Genomic DNA, 20,287 nt, shown 5'->3' with positions numbered 1-20,287 from the left:
TAATTGAGGGGCTAATCCTGCTTCTCTCTAGCATCAGGCCACAGGTTTTCGTCAACATCACATCTAATGTTCTCTCTTGCCATGCACCTGGGGAAGAACCTTCTGGAGTGCCTTATCCATCCCTGGCAGTCCTCTGGACTCGTGGCCTCACATCCGGCACGCATGGCTTCCAAAAGAGACATTTGGTCATGTGGGTGGTGATCAAACACTTTCCACCTCCAGGCAGAGAAAAACTCCTCTATTGGGTTGAGGAAGGGTGAATATGCAGGCAGGTACAAAATCATAAATCTGCGATGTGCTGCAAACCAATCTGTGACAGCTGCAGAGTGGTGAAAAGCAACGTTATCGCAAACTATGAAAAAAACTTGGGGGTTTCTTACTGGCTCCCCTTGTTCTGCTGGCACTAGCTGAGCATATAGCTCTTCTAGGAAAGCTATAAGCCTTTCTGTGTTGTATGAGCCAATGAGTGGTGTGTTGAGAAGCAAACCATCATTGGCCATTGCAGCACACATGGTGATATTTCCCCCCCTTTGGCCTGGAACCTCCACAGTGGCCCTTTGACCTATAACATTCCTTCCTCTATATCTGTGTAAATATTCTATAATTGCAATACAAAACAATTTCCTGTAATGCTTTTATTTATTGTAAGGATGTAACTCTCACCTGTTTGTATGATGGAAAATTCGCATTACAGATGCCACTGTGGATCTTTGCAGATTGGGTTGCACCCTCAACCCTATGGTTCACGACATGGTCTATAAGTGTAGCCCTTATTTAATCTGAAATAACAGCTCTTTGTCTTCTTTGTCTCCCTCCACGAACCCGCCCTCTCCCTGCCACCCTTCTCCCTCCACGAACCCGTCTTCCTTGTTCCATTTCCAAAATTAGTCTTTCTGAGCTCTACCTATATATATATATATATATATATATATATATATATATATTTACGTGTGTTCACTAACAAGTCTAAAACAAGACACCTGCTTAGCAGTGTTTGAAAGGCACAAAGCTGAAATCTATTCTGTTTTGAATGTATGGTTCACAGTTTTGACAGCAGTGTGTTAGCATTTGAACAAAGTGCTGTAAATCCACAGTGTTGTGCAGGTTGTGGTTAAAGTCATGGGATAAGTGTGTAGAGTTTTGAAAACTGTGTTCAAGCACTGAAAGACGAACTAGTGTTTGGTCCACATGAACTGCTGCTGTGCAGACTGTAGTTAGAGTTTTGCACATGTAGCTCCAGTTGTGCTCACTGTCGTTTAGCGATGGAAAAAAACTGTAAAAGCTTTATATAATGTCAAATATCATGCACTGATGAAAGTGAACAGATATTCACAAAAAAATATATTTACCTTTTATGTTTTATAAAGAATGAAATCAAGTAGCCGAACAATTCTAATATCTAAAAAAAATTAAGAAGACTGTGACCCCCTGCTTTCTTATTATAGTGCTAATAGCTCATTTTGTTATAAGTAGCAGGTGTGTGTGTGTGTGTGTGTGTGTGTGTGTGTGTGTGTGTGTGTGTGTGTGTGTGTGTGTGTGTGTGTGTGTGTGTGTGTGTGTGTGTGTGTGTGTGTGTGTGTGTGTGTGTGTGTGTGTGTGTGTGTGTGTGTGTGTGTGTGTGTGTGTGTGTGTGTGTGTGTGTGTGTGTGTGTGTGTCTGTGTGTGTGTCTCTGTGTGTGTCTGTGTGCCTGTGTGTCTGTGTGCCTGTGTGTCTGTCTGTGTGTCTTAGTCCTTTCTATTAGGAAGGAATATTCAAGAATTAAATTGCAATTATGTATCAAAGAGCACAATAAGTAAATCCAAAACAAATTGTATAGGCCTGGTTTCACAGACAGGGTTTAGATTAGGCCAGGATTAGGCCTTATAGGCCTCATTAACTTCCATCCATAGTATGGAGAAAAAAAAAATATGGAAGTCAATGAGGCCCATAAACTGTTTGGTTACCAACATTCTTCAAAATATCTTCTTTTGTGTTCATCAGAAGAAAGAAATTCATACAGGTTTTGAACATCTTGAGGGTGAATAAATGATGACAGAAGTTTAATTTTTGGGTGAACCATCTCTTTAAAGCCTTGTCTGTGAAACAGGGGGATTCAATTTTAATTGCAATATTACTTTTTTTTTAATCAACATGACATAATATAAGATTGATACATATATATAGATTGTAGTTGTTGTATGATAATTGTAAACTCTCATAACTGTAGAATGCTTACAATTCTTGGTCACTCCCATAAACGACACCTGTCATTTGACTTATATAAGCAAACTGGCAGTGAAACCATCTTTAGGATTTTGGATCTGCAGTCATATCACATGGGCATTGAATTTAAAGCAGTGAAGACTTTCTCCATGGAATATTTTGAGTATCACTGCTTTCCCTTCTGGAATACAAGCTGCTCTTTTGACTTTCATTTAAATAATGTCAATGTATTGTTTTTCTACTACTACTACTAGTACTACTAAACCTACTTGTCATCATCTCTATAACAGTTTTCAAGCAGCTTAATTCACCGACCAACCTCCTCATCCTCTCACTGGCTGTATCTGACTTCTTGGTGGGAATTTGTGTGATGCCGGTTGAAAGCGTCAGGAGCATTAACTCGTGTTTTTATATGGGAAAGTCGCACTGTCGTATCTTTCATATAATTATGTCCATTCTTGTGTCTGTGTCCCTCATCAACATCATTCTTGTGGCTATTGATCGTTATTTTGCTGTGTGTGATCCACTCCTGTATCCAAAATGACAATGAGAAAAACACTGATCTGCATAAGTTTAGGATGGACTGTATCCATCTTTTATAATCTTGTATCAGTGAATTTTGGAAACTATAACCTGACAGGGACAACTGTGATCTGTTTTAGAGAATGTGCAGTCGCTGTCAGCAACGCCTGGGGTTCAGCCGACTTGATAGTGAGCTTCATTGCTCCGTGTATAGCGATATTAATCCTGTCTGTAAGAATTCTCGCAGTGGCCTTGAGACAAGTAAAATCCATCTCCAACTTTAAAAAGAAAAGAGTCTCTCAGAAAAATCTAAAATCCTCCAGGAAATCAGAAGTGAAGGCAACAAAAACATTGAGCACAATTGTCTTTGTGTATTTCATTTGCTGGGTTCCCTGGTATATAGGTATGCTTAATATCAAACAATTTCAAAAGTCATCTTTGAGCGTCTCTGCTTTACTGTGTGTATTTTACGCTAATTCATGCATTAATCCATTTATATATGCAATATCTTCAAAAGGTCTTCAAAAGGTCAGTGAAGCTTATTGTTAGCCTAAAATTACTTCAGACAGCAACTAACCAGTTTAACTTGTTTCCTGAAGACTGTTAATATGAAAATGCATGTATTTGTTACAAAAATATGTTTGCATTGGTGATTATTGGCCTTTTGATAATAAAAAAAATTATCTTCAATCTTTATACATCCTTCATTCTCTTTGTTTAGAATGACAATTCGCAAAAATAAAAGAAATTATAGCTAGGTGATATTAGAGTGTGAAGAGTGCTGTAACTGTCTTTGTTAATTTTAATGATGAATAGCCTAATTAACATGTGGAAATAACATCATATTAAAGTCTGCTTCCTATTTGCTAACTAGTTTGCCCACAAAAAAACACACAAGAACAAGTTATGATTTATTTTTTAACTAAGGTACGTGACATTTAGAGATAGCTATCAAATTTTTGCGACTGAAAATATGTAGTAGCCTACATGTTCCTGAACGCATCACTGATCTAGAATGTCATTATATAGATCAGATATAGATCAGTGGAACGCACGCGGAAGATTGAACAGAAATCACGTGACTACTAAGGCGTCAAGAATCAGCTGAGGGCTCGGAGTTTCACTCAGGAAATCCAGGTAAACTGAACATCGAAAGTACATATCAAAGTAAAAGGGATGTCATTATACACAGTGCAAGTGTGTTGACTTAATTAAGAGTAATTTTACGGGGAAAAGTCAGTGAAGAGATCAACAAGCGTCGCTGGTTCTGAAGTTCATTCAATGTGAAAGTCTTTGACAGCTCGTGATCTGAACATTAATTTAACAATTCGACAATTTCATTTTCCTGACATTTCTTGGTGTATGTTTGGTGTGCGTCAGTAAATATAGAAACTGTCTATTTTATAAATGAATGTGTTTGTGAGTTTGGGCGCTGTGATTTCCGCATTCTTTCGTTTTGCAGGTGCGGAGGTCGTAAACATTACTAGTTAGCCTGCTAACGTAAACAACACTATTCTAGCTTTTTTTTTTCGAATCATTATTGAACTGATAACTGGTATGTCAGTAAAGCAAGGCACGTAGTCACACTATATGGGGTAAGTTGTCACAATGGGAACCATGAAGTAACACATTAGGCTTTATAGAAACATGTCAACTGTAAAATCATTATGATAAAATATCAAACAATTTGTATCCGCTTGTCCCGGCATGACATTTATGAAAAATTCTACATTTCAGTTAAAATCTTCATTATACTCTTGTATGAATGTATGAACTATAGCATACATTTGAATGTTATTGGAGGACAGAATTCACAAAGCAACCTTTTTTAAAGCAATATATGTGAAAAAATTATATTATGCAATGTTTTATATATCAATATATAGCTACTATATATTCATACAGAAAAAGAGATAGTATCCCTATGCCTGAATGTTAATGTGATTCGTAATCTTTCTAGGTTTGGTGACTCATTCTGTGATCTCCATCATGTCTGGGTCAAGTGGAGTTGATGCAAATTTGCTGGCACACAATATAAGTTCAAATATCCAGAGAATAACACTGCTGAGTGAGTCAATTTTACTCAATACCTCTTTATTTGTGTGATGTGTGGACTGTTTGCATAAATGTTACATAAAAAGTGTGAGTTTGAATCACTGATTTTGCTAAATACATTTTAAATAAGCATCCATTTTGGCCTAAAACTAACTAGAAAACTGCTGATTCAGTCCTTGCAAGGAACAAGACCATTTTAAACTACTACATTATGTCTAGACTAGTCTTCATGGGTGTTTAACCCTGCCGGAAAAGTTAATTGTCTGGTTTCTGTTGTCACAACTTCAGTTAGCCTACTTGTGAAGTTAGTGTGCATTGCACATAAATGTTCGCCATATTTATGTTATGCAGTTTAATGAGAAAATCTACATGTACTAACCACAACATGTAAAATCAAGTATAGAGGAATCAATAATAAATGGATGGTTATGAAAAACCATAATACACACTTTTACATAACCCAATAGCATGGGAGGTGTGCTTAAAAGTGGTTATCCAGTTTGTTTAGGTCTTGCCTTTTTTTTTTTTTACCAGCTAATGAAATCCAGCAGATGATGAGACATTTTGGAACAGCACAAGACACGACTATCCTGCGACAAACATTGTGAGTTGAATACAAGCAGCCAGTTCCCTTCCCTTTAATTTATCATGCGCATAAAACAAATAAAACAGTTATATATGTAAAAGCAAATATATTTGTTTTTATTTGTCAAAACATACAGACAGGAGAAACAGCAGAATGTCAATCATCTTGCTAAAGTGACAGATAAATACATGAAAGATTTCAGCTCTTTACCTGTGACCCCAGAACAGGTACAGAAATCAAACTGTCTATAATCAACTGTTATATTAACTGTATTACCTCATATTCACCACATATACATACAATAATTGCTATGAAAGCACTTAAATAGACTTTTGTATTGTAGAATTTGTATATGGTCGAACATTCAGCGTCCATAACTTTCTGATTTATAAGTATATCAATTACCAAACACCATCGCACACCTGCAGGTGATAGGTGTGTGGGGGAAAAAAGACCAACTAAGTAGGTCAAAAAATCTACAAAAAACAAGGAACTCCCGCACACTATTAGTACTTGCAAATGAGTATCAAAATTGTATTAGCAACGTTTTGGTCTCACGACCTTCATCAGGCATATACAACTATTCAAACTATCAACTATAAAATAATCACATGACCAATCAACGTAAAGATCCATTTGTAACCAATTAAGCTCAATGACTGGATACATAATTAACACCACATCATCATAAACAGTTACAAACATAATTGTTAATAATGTCAAAGTTCGGGGAAGAAAAAAAAACTTTTATAACATCACATTAAATAATACTTCATCATTCATACCCCTAGGTGATTAAAGTCTGAAGGGTAAAAATCCGAAACAGTTCACGTCTCTGTAAGAGCAATTCAATATCGCCCCCTAGGTGGCACACTCACTTTTTCAATCCCACAAAAACATCGCAACTGGATTATGGGCATCTTTTCTTCCGATAGAACTCTTTTGTTCACTAATTCTTTGTTTTAATTGACGTTACGTTTTTCCCACATAACCTAAACCACAAGGACAATGGATCAAATAAAAAAACATGAGTGGAATAATTAATAATAAAAGAATGCTTTTTTTACTTTTTTTTTGTCTTCTTTTTTAGCAACTCAGAACATGTCTTTTGAAATGATGTATTAAATGCTTCATCAACCCATTCTGAAGGGTAACCCCTATCTAAAAATTTATTTTTCATGATATTCGATTTTTCAATAAAATCTGAATCAGAATAACAAATTATCCTCAATCTATAGAACTGACTCTTAGGCAGTCCTTTTTTTAAAACAGTCGGATAGAAAACTGGTAGCGAGCAAATGTATGTTGCGATCAGTCTCTTTCGTAAACAAAGTTGTAATCAAATTTCCTTCATTCTTCTGTACCCACATATCTAGGAAGTGTACTCTGAAAGAGTTGACTTCCGAGGTAAATTCCAAGTCGTCAACCAAGTTATTTAAAAAAAGTTATTTAATTTATAAGTAAAGAAATACAAATATTCAGTGTTGGGATAGGGCTTAAACATTGACATATGACAGTATTAACTTAAAGGGACAGTACACCCCAAAATTGTAAATTCTGTCATCATTTATTTACCCTCATGTTGTTCCAAACCTGTATGACTTTATTTATTCTGTGGAACACAAAAGAATATATTTTGAAGAATGTTGATAACTAAATGGCTTTGGTTACCATTGACTTTACCAAATAAAAATGTTTGGGTGAACTATACCTATACCAGTACAGTTCAAATGTGACGTTCCTCTCTTCTTACACAGCGGCAAAGAAAAATCCAGCGAGAGCGTCTCATCACTGAATTCTCCAACGCACTGGGTGTTTTCCAGAAAGTTCAGCGCGAGGTAGCAAAGAAAGAGAAGGAGTTTGTGGAACGTGTCCGTGCGAGCTCAAGAGTTTCAGTAAGTTTCATCTTTCAATTGTGTTGAAGGAATTACATTAATAAATTGATATTATCCACCTAATTGAAAGATTTATACAGACACAAATATCTAACGTAAAGGTCAGTTTCTATAGTCCATTTCTTTGATAGTTATACACACTACTTAAATCCACATGTTTCCCCAGCTAGGATGCATCTAGTCTTGCGTAGCCAGACCTTCAGACTGACAGCAGAAGGTCTGGACTGCATTGCAGCTTTTATTGGCCAAAGACTGCCCAATAGGCCATCTTACATGTAAAGCAACCAATCACAGATCGCTTTGTTCCGCATCATGTTTAGGGGCGTGAAAATGTAAAGTAAATGTCCTTACAATACAGACCGTATTGAATCTATTAAATTATTCATTCAAGAATGTTGTGCAAGTTTACTGCAACAATGGAGCCACGAACTTTACATATTTTTGAAAATCCAGAGTTTAGTTGACACTATTAAGCTTATTGTCACAGTTGTAAACTCAACGGCTTTCTTCTACCATGAGGAGGTTTGGCATCATTACTGCTTTCCAAGCGGACCGTTAAAGAACGCGCCACACGTCTAATTCAACCAACCAGATGACGACTTAAAAACATCCCAAGTGTTTCCCATTTTGTGTGCTTTAGCTAACGGTCCATGGACGTGATGTCTGAAGCTCAGTGTTGGGAACGTTACTTTAAAAAAGTAATTAGTTATAGTTACTCACTACTTGTTCCAAAAAGTAACTGAGTTAGTAACTGAATTACTCTATAATAAAAGTAACTCGTTACCAGGGAAAGTAACTATTTGCGTTACTGTTAAAAAAAAGTTGCTATATGTCAAAGAATTTGGATTTTTAAAAAAAACAGTTTTCACAAGTCAGTTGAAATGAGTAGACCAGACAGGTGTTTGTACGTAACTTTCTATATTTATTGCACGTCGACAGACAGCAAGAGGTTTATCCTGCACCTCAAGTATTATCTTTGTAAGAAAAGTAAACCATATAAAGTGCATTTAACTCTAGCGAATTAAATCAAACTCTCTCAACCTGAGACAACTGGTCAAGTTAACAACCTGTACTTCCAAGTGTTTTGTTCACAACCAAAGTAAACTTTTAAACTACAAATTCTTAATTAAATAAATCAAACTCCCAATGTCAGACAACTGGTCTGGTAGACATTCTGTACTTCAAGTATTTTCTTCAAAAGTAAACAGTTAAATAATATAAAGTGTGTTTGCAGTAACTGTAGCAAATTAAATAAATCAAACAAACTCCTAACAACCTGAGATAAATAGTCTGGAAGACATAGGCTGCTGTATTTCTTTATCTTCATTAAAAAAGTAAACAGTTTAACAAGATGGAGTGCTTTTAAAGATTGAACTTTAGCTCCTAGATATAGCTGTATCTATATATAAGCGCGCGTCCGAGTGAAGACTGCGCGCGCCGCGAGCCACAAGAGAACAACTGTATCCATGACACTGATCGCAGCAGCACGAGCGCTCAGCTGGATCTCAAAAACAACAGATTTAAGCGCTAGATCTCTTATTTAATAGCGAACTAAATGAATGCTCTGCTAGTTAACTGGATATGTTTTATTTATTTGTATTAGGTATCCGTTCTATGACATTAGTATATTTTTTACTAACCGTATATTTACGTATATTGCGTCGTTGTACCCAGCACTTCTGAAAGTGCACTTCCGAATGCGTCTCTGTGCCCCACACATTTCAAACCAAACTGACGCCCATGAATCAACGCATAGTAACGCACTGCATTTAACGTCCAGTAACGTTAACGGCGTTGTAACGACGGAAAAAGTAATTAGTTAGATTACCCCGTTACTGAAAAAATAAACGCCGTTCTTTTAAACGGCGTTATTCCAAACACTGCTGAAGCTGAGATTAGGATGCATCTAATATAGTATGATTGAGAATCACAATTTAGTTGCAGTATCATTCTATACTGCAGATCAGGGATGGGCAACGTCGGTCCTGGAGGGCCACTGTCATACAGAGTTTAGCTCCAACCCTGAAAATATCACCTGCCTGTAACTTTCTAGTAATCCTGAAGACCTTGATTAGCTTGTTCAGGTGTGTTTGATTAGGGTTGTAGAACAATGGCCCTCCAGGACTTAAGTTGCCCATCCCTGCTGCAGATGATAGTCGGCTTGAAATATAATGATGTTTTTTCTGAGTAATAAAAGGTGGCATATTATTGGCATGTTGCAGATTTCTCTAAGAATTCTCTTTCTGCCTACAGGCTGGTGATCTAAATGATGGCTTTGGAGGAATTGCATCACCCTTTAAAAGGTTAGACACTGACTTTAAGATGCCCCTATTATGCTTTTGGGATATTAACTTTTAATGTAATGCAGGGGTGTCCAATCCTGTTCCCGTTAATGTACGTCCACATTAATCTGGATACATTTGAAAACGGCGTTTTCGTTTAAAAACGCTCTCCGTCCACACTAGCATTTTCAGGCGTTTTCCGACGTTTCAGTGTGGATGAGAAACTTCTAAATTCACCTTACTGCGCATGCGTGAAACCTCACAAAAGCTCACTGAGATGATACAGATGGAAAAATAAATAATAAAGTTATCCCGCAATTCTTCTAACAGGATAATTTTATTTAGCAAAATATCTCACCATCACTGATGCGTCCAGGTCGCACCATATGTTTGGTCTAAAACGCAACCGCTCTCATGTTTTGCCGCAGGACAGCAAATGTGAGTACATTTTCTGTCATCTTTGCAGTACTGTGATATGAAGAATGTGCAAAGTAACATATTTTAGCAACAGTGTAAAAGTGAATAGCACATAACAGGTACAATACCGGTAAACATAAATATCTATTGGTACAACATGGATCACATGACTAAACTTACGTCATCGTTTTGCAAATACCTCTGGCTTCACAGTCCACACTACAACGCAAAAACGGCATTTTCACATTTATCCGCTTTGGAGAGCGTATTCCAAAAGCTACGTTTTCATTGACTTAAAACGCTGTCTCAGTGTGGACGGAAGGCCAAAACGGAGAGAAAAATATACGTTTTCAAACAAAAACGTATTAGTGTGGACATGGCCTAGTAAGATCTTCAGGAGCACTTATAATTAAAGACAGGTGTGTTGGATCTGGGTTGATCTGAACTCTGCAGGTAGGTAGGTCTCCAGGAATAGGATTGGGCACCCCTGATTTAGTGTGTAATATATCTGTTTGTTAATGTAAAAGGCCTGCAAAGTTTCAAAGATCATAATGCATGCTAAATGGAGTTTTTGTCTCCCAAAAGAAAGAATTGAGTAATTCCAGTCTCCCTGCACGTACCTACCTAGGTTTGTAACAAATTTACATAATGCCAGCCTGTGGTCTTCATTGGCTGGCTGCGAATGTTTACTTTGACTTGCCCTCAAACGCTGTAGTTGTAGCTGAGGCCTAGAAGAATTTGGTTCTTGTTGACGACATCTCGAGAAGACACTGTTTTCTGCGCTGTGAAAGCTAATTTCACTTTGCATGCACTATCAAAGGATGAGGACCCGCGCTCGAATTGATACGTTGAAACCGTCCCAATCATTACTGTCCTTAAATGGTTAGTTCACCCAAAAATGAAAATTACCCCATGATTTACTTACCCTCAAGTCATTCTAGGTGTATATGACATTCTTCTTTCAGATGAATACAATCAGAGTTATATTAAAAAATGTCCTGGCTCTTCCAAGCTTTATAATGGCAGTGGATGGCAGATTATGTTTTGAAGTCCATCAAAGTGCATCCGTCCATCATAAAAGTAATCCACACGGCTCTGCGGGGGTTAATAAAGCCCTTCTGAAGTGAATCGATGTGTTAGTGTAAAAAAAATATCCATATTCGAAACTCCGATTGTATTCGTCTGAAAGAAGAATGTCATATACACCTAGGATGACTTGAGGGAGAGTAAATCACGGGGTAATTTTCATTTTTGGGTGAACTAACACTTTAACATTGTGTTTACAAGTGCTGAGGAAGCCTCTGGAGCTGAAATTCAGATATGGTAATGGTCATTTCGTTTTCAACACGCGCTGTAAGCGGTCGACCAATCACAAAAGACTGAGCCATCTGACCAATCAGAGTAGAGCAGGTTGTCGGAAAGGAGGGGTTTAGAGAGACTGAATCCTTTATCGAACCGTTTCAGACACTGTGAAAAAAGAAGAGATGTTGCAATGTATATTATGAGAAAATTGGAGCGGATGCATGTAAACCTATTGTAGTTGAACTAAACAAAATGAAGAACCTTTAAAATGGCATAATAGGCGAACTTTAAATGCGTCCTGTCACATTTATGCTTAAAAAAACTTGAATGTATGTCTTCAACTGTTCTCTGTGTGTGTTTTTAGTGAGATTCAGGCTCAAACTCAGAGCTATGAGGAGAACTTCACAGAAGAAGATCTGCAGCTCATTCAGGAGAGAGAATCAGCAATCAGACAGCTGGAGGTGAGACTCATTCAAACCCCAACTCATCAAAGAACTAATAATCTTACAAGTGACAAGCATTGTGCTAATGTAATACAATTTGAATAGTTTAGGCATGAGTTAAACACTCTCTCTTGTTTTTCAGTCGGACATTACAAATATTAATGACATCTTCAGAGATCTGGGCATGATGGTGCATGAACAGGGAGACATGATTGGTAAGATCTCAAGAGAGATATAACTAGTTTTTTACACTTTTAAAACTGAGTGGCAACCACGAAAAACTCTTCCCACATGATGCTAGGATATACAAGAAGGTTGCCAGGGCAATGCCAAATGGTTGCTGACCCAGGTCAAAATAGTTGACTCCCGAATATATATTAGGCCTACATTGCATTCAAAATAGTGAGTCCAAATAAACTGTTTCAAAAGTTTGCTGGTGGACACTTGAGTTTGGAAGACAGTGCGGGTTCTCCCTATACGCAAATTACGCAACCACCAGGGGGCCCCCTTGCTCTCAAAAAAGTTTTAATAGTTTAAATCTAATTTTAAGACTATGGCTGTGAGATTAAAAGAAGTTGAATCAGTTTCGTTTTTGATTTTGATCTGTCAATTAACTGGATGCTGCATACGATTTTAGGAAATTGTCTTTTTTATAACAATATTTTAGCTTTTTTTTTCTGTATAATTGCATTGAACACAGAGCAGATCCAGGCCTGGAGATTTCTCTCTTTCTCTCTCTATATATATATATTATAAATGAGTATAATACTTGTTTAATAATTATATTAAAGATATTTCAAATAAAATAAAATCTGTTGTGTTTTTAGACTTGTCTCTGAGGGGGAGTGTGTTTTTAGTGATGAAACTCTTAGACAGGAAAGTGCAATTAAAGGTGTTAAAGGGAAAAGCAGATGTTGATAATGAAGACCTGCGAGGCTTCACACACACCAGCTCAGTGGGACTGTTTGTTCAAGCACTAAACTTTTAATGACATGAGCTATTAGCAAGCACCTATTGGTGTTGTTTACATATGTGATATTTCATCCAATTTACAACAGTTTGCATCATTGTTTGTGCTACCCACCAAAACTTTGAGATGCATAACTGAATGAATTATGAAATATTGCTCACTAAGGGATTTTGAATGAAGTTCTGAGGGACTGTGCATTATCCTTAAACAACATTTTTGTTTTAAATGGAGAATAATACATTTTTTATGCAAATAACAGAGTCGGAATATTTGATCAGTTCTCACTGTAGGAAAGAAATTAATTCTGTGTTTAACCCTTAGATGTTTTATCTCCCTCTCGTCTTGCAGACAGTATAGAGGCCAATGTATCGACCACAGAGGCCCATGTGCAGTCAGCAACACAAAATCTGAATAGAGCAGCAAGTTACCAGGTACATCATTCTCACCCACACCTTATTTCGAACCCGTATGGCTTTATTTCCTCTGTGGAGCACAAAAGGAGAAATTTATCCAAATGAAAGATGGACACTGTCAGTGTCAAGCTCCAAAAAGCACAAAAATGCACCATGAAAATAGCCTAAATGACTTCTGCACTACTTCACAATCGCTTCCAAGTCATACAATAGCTTTGTTTGAGAAACAGATGCAAATTTAAGTTGGAATTTGCTGGAAAGCTTCCCTTGCACTCAATGTGTTTGAGTTCTTGTACCGGTACTTGTACGGCCTACACTTATGCTACTCGTATGCTACTTTTTTATTGTATATTGCAGCTCAAGTATATTGCATTCATATATTTTAATTAAATTACTATTTAATTAAATATTTTTTAAATAAATTACTATAATAAATTAAATGTACTGTTTTTTAGTTGTTACAACCAACTGTTACAACCATTATTATGAATATTATACTAGTGACTCATTTCTTCTGCTCCCTGTAGACGTCATTCCGCAAGAAGATTTTCATCTTCATCGCTATTCTGGTTGTGGTGGCTGTCATTATTGGTTTGATTGTCTGGGCGTCTCAGAAACAATGAGTGTGTGTCAACTCCATCTGATGCCCCACAGCATTTGCACTGGCATGTTGTCAATGACTTGCAGAGGTTTGTCACCAAGAGAAGCTAACTTGACTTGACTTTTAGCTGCAGTTAAGATATTGTCATTAATGGAATATTTAATAACAGCTTAACTCTGTGAAGGGCATCTTTGGTGTGCCATCCATTACCACAGAAAATATTTTTTTGTTTTTAAAGCAAAAAACAATGCACTGAGTTACAACATTCCACAGAGACTGTACATAAAGCTTAAAGGGATAGTTCACCCAAAAATGAAAATTCGATCATTTAGCCTACTCTCCCTCAAGTTGTTCCAAACCTGTATGAGTTTCTTTCTTCTCTTGAACACAAAAGATGTTTTGAAGAATGTTAGTAACCAGACAGTTGATGGCACCCATTGACTTCCATAGTATTTTTTTCCAATCTATTGAAGTCAATGGGGCTCATCAACTGTCTGGTTACCAACTGTCATGAACACTCAGTTATCTTTGATTTTTTATTTATTTTCATGGACTTTTAGTTTCTCACTTTGCCTTTATCTTTGTGGATTACCTGAGTTTGTTGTCATTAAAGGACCCGTTTTGTTTATTGAACTCTTTTTGGACTCTCCTTCATCCTCATCTTCTTCATCTTGTGACACTAACATTCTTCAAAATAGAAATTCATACAGGTTTGGAACAAATTGAGGGTGAATAGATGACAAAATTCTCATTTTTGGGGCGAACTATCCATTTAACTTGTTTAACCTAGAAAATAATTTTAACATTGCAACTGTTAACCAATAATGATGCCATTGCCAGCTCTGTGCATCTTCCACCCATCTGAATTGTTCTAGAAGCAAGCATTCCTTATAGTAAAATGCCCTAAAGATACATTTTCAATGGTTGAAAATGGCACAAATTAATGTTTTTTTTTCTCTGTCAGTCAGTATAAAACTGCTGCTATAAAGATGTTTAAGGGCACTTGACCTTTAAACTGTTCTCAAACACTTTATTTGAAGAAAGACACTGACTACGTTTACATGCAGCCAATAACCCGTTCAAAACCGGGATATTAGCAATAACCCGGTCGCGAACGGCCATGTAAACACCGGCAAAAACCCGAATATGCTCATATCCCGGATTTTAAAAACCGGGATATTATACCTGGGGTACCCCTTTTCTAACCCGAATTTTTGGTCATGTAAACGCGCATCGGCATATCCCCATAGTGATGTGTGTTCTGCGCATGTTCTATTCGCAAGGAATCTTGGTCTTTTGAGTAGAAAAACTTCTCGGCGCATACAAAACCCCGCGTGCAGTATACCGGAAGTAAACATGGCGAGACGCAGCACAGCATACTTTTGGAGCGAGGTCAGTAACGTTACCAGCACCAAAGCGCAAACAAAGGCGATCGCTATCTGCCCCGAACTATTCATTATCCGCGTGCTGCTGTTGTTGTTTTCTTTGGATACCGGAAGAAGAATCGGAAATGACGCATATTGCGTCTTAAGGTTGTCCGTACGTCCAGACGCTAACCGCGCGTCGCGTTTACATCGGGATATTGCAATTCCATGTATACAGGAGTAACTCTCTCTGCTCACCCATGTAAACGGGTTATCCCTAATGTTTCAGAAACCCGAATAGTGACCTTAACCCGACATTTGGCTGCATGTAAACGTAGTCACTGTGAGTACACTGCCAGTCAAAACATTAGATACTTGACACTTGAAACCATTTCTCATCATCTTAACTTTTTGATCTGAAGGCAGTTGCTTAAATGATCAAAATTAGTTTTGTAGACAAATAGAAATTGTGTTTATGCATAAATATCTATGCAATAATAACATTTTTATAATATTACAAAATTTTATAAAATTATATTAACTATGACTTTTGCCTCAATAAACTCATTAATTACTGCTTATTAATAGTTAGTAAGGTAGTTGTTAAATTTAGGTATTGGGTGGATTAAGGGATGTAGAATATTGTCATGCAGAATAAGGCATTAATATGTGCTTCATAATAACTAACAAACAGTTAATATCCTAGTAATTTGCATGCTAATAATAATTTGCAGTTCATAGTGAGAATTGGACCCTAAACTAAAGTGTTACCGAAAAGTTTTTTGTTTTTTTTTACATTATGGTCACTACATAATTTACTTCCATTTGTTGTTTCATAGCTATAATGACTTTACTATTCATCTAAAATATATAAAATAGTCATAAAGAATGAGTAGATGTGAATAAAATTTTGACTGGTAGTGTCAGATTCATTTAGGTCCACTGTGTAAGTATATATATATATGCACAAATGAAAAGGTTGCACTCTATTTTTCAATTTTTGTATTTTTAAATCCAACTTTGTTGTTTTAAAAATGAGTAATAATTATACATATATGTGAATCTCAAGCACAAACCAAACAATTTTATGGATTACAGAAATGTTCAGCTTATTATATTACCCTGAAAAGTCTCATATCCAGTAGAATGTAAAGCTTACTGCATGATAAGTAGATGAATTCTTAATGCACGTCGTGTTTCCCAATTCCTTTTAATCTTATTAATCATGAACCATGTATCCTGTCTCACTGTGCCAAAACTTCTTTGTAAAATTATTCTGAAATGGATGCTGCAATGATTTACAATTTACAATGTTACTACATTTTTGTCTGTCTCTATGATGTTGTTTTACACAAATGTTATATAACCTAAAAAGAGTACAAAGTGTTGAACAGGTAGTCACTGGATGCGAGCTAAATCAGGTTTATCCAGTTGACTGATTGTGAAAGGAAATAACCACTAGATGGAGATATTATCAAATGTGGAGTTGCATATTCAGCTCAGCTCTAATGGCAGGCGGTTGACCTTTAACCTGCTCTCACACAGGGTTGCTTTCCGTAACTTGCTAAAATGAGTAGCAAAATGCTTGCTATAGAGCTGCCTAATTAATTTATAAAGGCAATCATGTTTCTATTTTTGGCATTAGCTATATCTCATATATATATATATATATACATTTATCCAAAAGCTGAAATGTTTATGTGGAGAGAAATTATGGCAAATACAAGTTTATATGTGGTTAATCTAGAGGTGTATTTCTTTTAATTCTGAAATTAATAAAACTCAATTTGGGGTCTGAGTAAATGTTGTCTGAGTTAAGTAGGCTATTCCAAAGATTACTATTCAAAAAGAGACAATTCATGTGCATAACATTTACACAAACTTATTATTACACAGCTCTCTGCGGAATAACTGTATTTGTGTCACTTTCATATCTTTTACATCACTCTGGTCTCTCTCTTCTCAAATTCTTCCCAAATGGCTTTGGATGAAAGTGCCGCATTACGTAAATATAAGTTTAGTGACTTAAGGTCGACAAAGATCCGATTAAAACTGTGAAAAATGTCCTCCAAACTGTCGAAACTACATAGTGGAAAGTTGTTTTTTGTTTTAAAGTGGGAAACACTTGCGCATTAAGTTTTAAATAATGAAAAAAGTGATAGTGGTTATGTATAAAAATCAGCAGAACATGTTTGCCAAAGTTTGTGTCATCCACCTCATGGAACAATGCAAACCCTTTACACTGAGGATCGACTGAGACTGATTCTGCTGGAAATACCAAGACTTGATGTCTCTCCAAAGTACTTCACATGAATCTCACAGCACTGAACCTCGTTGATGGCTGTCAGGAATATTCCTGTCCAGAGAGATCAGTAGATATCTAATCATCAGTTGATCTCCCAGCTGTATGTTCTTCTCCCCTGATGCTGTTGGTCTTGGAAAGAGTCAACGTGTCAAGTCAAGTGTATAAAAGATTGTAGCACATCTTTATTGTGGAGCCTCCAGGAGTGACTGTGTTTCAGTGAGGAGCAGTTCAGAGCTGCTGGAGAGACAAATAGCATCTTCAGAGATCTGTGGTTACGCATTATATGAAGGAAGTCAGAGAGGAACAACAGTATGTTTAGATGTTTCTTCCATGTACTTCAGAATGAATCTTACTGCTGTGAACCAAACTGATGACTGTCAGGAATATTCCTGTCCAGAGAGATCTGTTTCTTTCTCTGTCTATGTGATTCTGTATGTGGCCGCAGCAGCTGTGGCTCTTCTGACTGTGTGTGGAAACCTGCTGGTCATCATCTCTGTTAGTCACTTCAAGCAGCTCCACACTCCTGCTAACATCCTCATCCTCTCTTTAGCTGCGTCTGATCTGCTGGTCGGAGTTTTTGTGATGCCGCTTCACCTGTCTTGGCTCATAGAGTCATGTTGGATTTCTGGACAAGTGATGTGCTCGGTTTTCAATTTTGTGACTTTTCAAGCAACAAGCGTGTCTGTTCACACTGTGGCTCTAATAGCAGTTGATCGGTTTCTGGCTTTACATTCTCCTTTTTTTTACTCAGAGAAAATCTCTCCCACTGTGATCTGCATAGCAACTTTATTCTGCTGGCTGTTTTCACTCTTTTATAACGTCACACTTCTCTTCATTAATGGAAATTTCACTGTCATGTGTCCAGGACAATGTCTTTATATTGTAGATGGGGTTTCATCCCTCATTGACCTCCTGGTTGTGTTTCTTATGCCATGTACACTCATCATAATATTATACACTCATGTTTTTGTCATTGCTAGGAAACATGTGACTGCTATAAGAGCCCTTCAGGTTCACAACAGCAAAGAATCCTCTAAAAACAGAGTCAGTGACAAATCAGAGCGAAAAGCTGCGAAACTGCTGGGGATTCTGGTCTTTGTGTTTCTCCTGTGTTTACTGCCATATTATATTTTTTCTTTAACAAATTTCTTAAGAGATGACTCATTTTCTGATGTTATCAACAGTGTTTTGATTCTCTTTTACCTTAATTCCTCTATCAATCCGCTTATTTACGCTATGTTATACCCTTGGTTTAAGAAAAGTTTAAAAATAATTCTAACTCTTGGAGTATTTAACACTGACTCCTCTCTAATGAATGTGCTCTCTTTAAGCTCTTAAGGAATAATGACAAAAAAATCTTTCCTTCTTTGCTTTTTAGTTGTTTATTTCGTTTTTCCTGGTGTTCTTTTTCATCATTATTGTTAAAATAGTATTATATTATATTATATTGTGATGAATAAAACCAGGTATGTTATTCAAGAAGCATGAGCTTATTATCTGCATTGTTCGTCAAAAGTAAAATGTTTGTTGGTTGCTATGTTGTTTGAGAATTTTTTATATCATATAATACAGATGCTTAATTTTAGATTTACAATGTTCTTACCTATAGGCCATCCGCTCTATTTCTTACATTTTCTTACATTACATTTTCTAACATTTAACGTGTTTAGTAGTCTAATTATTATAATCTATTATAATTATTATAGTATCTAATGAATGTCCATTTATTGTGGGGATGAATGAGTGTTATTGTCATCCTCATTGTGGAACAGGTCAGATGAGACATCTATATGTCATACTGTTTGGCTACAACAGTACAAACAGTACAAATGCAAAGTTACACTATATTGCCAAAAGTATTGGGACACCCCTCCAAATCATTAAATTCAGGAGTGCCAATCACTTCCAGGCCACATGTGGCCAAGGTTGTATAAAAGCAAGCACATACTGTAGGCATGCAGACTGCTTCTACAAACATTTGTGAAAGAATGTGTCGCTCTCAGGAGCTCACTGAATTCAAGCGTGGTACCGTGATAGGTTGCCACCTGTGCAATAAGTCAATTCGTGAAAAATCCCTACTAAATATTCCTCGGTCAATTGTTAGTGGTATTATAACAAAGTGGAAGCAATTGGGAACAACAGCAACTCAGCCACGTAGTGGTGGGCCTCGTAAAATCACAGAGCGGGGTCAGCGCATGCTGAGGAGTCGGCAACTTTCTGCAGAGTCAATAGCTACAGACTTTCAAAATTTGTGTAACAGAAATTTTGTCCCATAAACGCACTCCTAAACCTTGTGGAAAGCCTTCACAGAAGAGTTGAAGCTGTTATAGCTGCAAAGGGGGCATGTGCCAACGCCATATTAAACCCTACGGATTAAGAATGGGATGTCATTAAAGTTTATGTGCATGTAAAGGCACGCATCCCAAAACTTTTGGCAATATAGTGTATTTTCAAATACAGAAATGCATAATTCTGCTATCTCTATATCTTTCACCTCAAGGCTAAAACAGTCAAACATCTCCATTGTTGATAAGTTGTTTACAAAGAGTATTTATAGTGTGTTTAGCCTAGAGGGAATAAAAACTTCCACACTGGACTTTGATGAATGTATGTAAAATTTACATTCTTCCACAGCTCAAACCTTGATCAAACTCGCATATCTGCAATTTCCTAGTAACTCTAAAGATCTTAATTAGCTGGTTTCGGATGTGTTTGATTAGGGTTGGAACTAAACTCTGCAGGGCAGTGGCCCTTTAGGCCTAGACACATAAAGGTCATGGTATAGCTAGTTAGCATGGTCTAGTTATCCCCTGTTGGTAGATGCCGAAACTACACCATCCAGATGCGAAGAGTGGGTTGGTAATATTGACATTATTCACCCTTATTCGCACACACAGGTACCCTTTTCGCCATATTCAGGTGTGTAAAC

At 36.9% G+C, this 20,287-nt stretch overlaps 3 protein-coding genes and 1 long non-coding RNA gene across 4 annotated transcripts; all 4 read left to right on the top strand.

The window, feature by feature from the left end:
- Positions 1-2,352: 2,352 nt before the first annotated feature.
- taar15 (trace amine associated receptor 15) lies at positions 2,353-3,332 on the top strand. The gene is given in 4 exon segments (XM_056269407.1): positions 2,353-2,446; positions 2,449-2,736; positions 2,739-3,235; positions 3,237-3,332. Coding segments are annotated over 4 exon segments (975 nt in total).
- A 441-nt stretch (positions 3,333-3,773) lies between these two features.
- Positions 3,774-13,910, top strand: stx7l (syntaxin 7-like). The gene is made up of 10 exons (XM_056269408.1): positions 3,774-3,862; positions 4,686-4,793; positions 5,315-5,384; positions 5,503-5,593; positions 7,124-7,261; positions 9,515-9,564; positions 11,627-11,723; positions 11,848-11,920; positions 13,024-13,106; positions 13,616-13,910. The coding sequence occupies exons 2-10, from the start codon at positions 4,715-4,717 to the stop codon at positions 13,709-13,711; spliced, it is 777 nt and encodes a 258-aa protein (XP_056125383.1). The 5' UTR covers positions 3,774-3,862; positions 4,686-4,714; the 3' UTR covers positions 13,712-13,910.
- A 1,485-nt stretch (positions 13,911-15,395) lies between these two features.
- On the top strand, positions 15,396-15,985 carry LOC130103205 (uncharacterized). The gene is made up of 2 exons (XR_008809328.1): positions 15,396-15,500; positions 15,654-15,985. It is a non-coding gene; the product is annotated as an uncharacterized LOC130103205 (long non-coding RNA).
- Positions 15,986-17,094: 1,109 nt separating this feature from the next.
- On the top strand, positions 17,095-18,837 carry LOC130103196 (trace amine-associated receptor 13c-like). Its single transcript, XM_056269403.1, has one exon. The coding sequence runs from the start codon at positions 17,689-17,691 to the stop codon at positions 18,694-18,696; it is 1,008 nt and encodes a 335-aa protein (XP_056125378.1). The 5' UTR covers positions 17,095-17,688; the 3' UTR covers positions 18,697-18,837.
- Positions 18,838-20,287: the final 1,450 nt, after the last annotated feature.

The sequence above is a fragment of the Rhinichthys klamathensis genome, unplaced genomic scaffold, assembly GCF_029890125.1.
Source record: "Rhinichthys klamathensis goyatoka isolate OS25496 unplaced genomic scaffold, OSU_Roscu_1.1 h1tg000281l_1, whole genome shotgun sequence".
In the NCBI taxonomy this organism is placed as follows: domain Eukaryota; kingdom Metazoa; phylum Chordata; class Actinopteri; order Cypriniformes; family Leuciscidae; genus Rhinichthys; species Rhinichthys klamathensis.
This window is presented reverse-complemented; position numbering and strand designations above follow the sequence as displayed.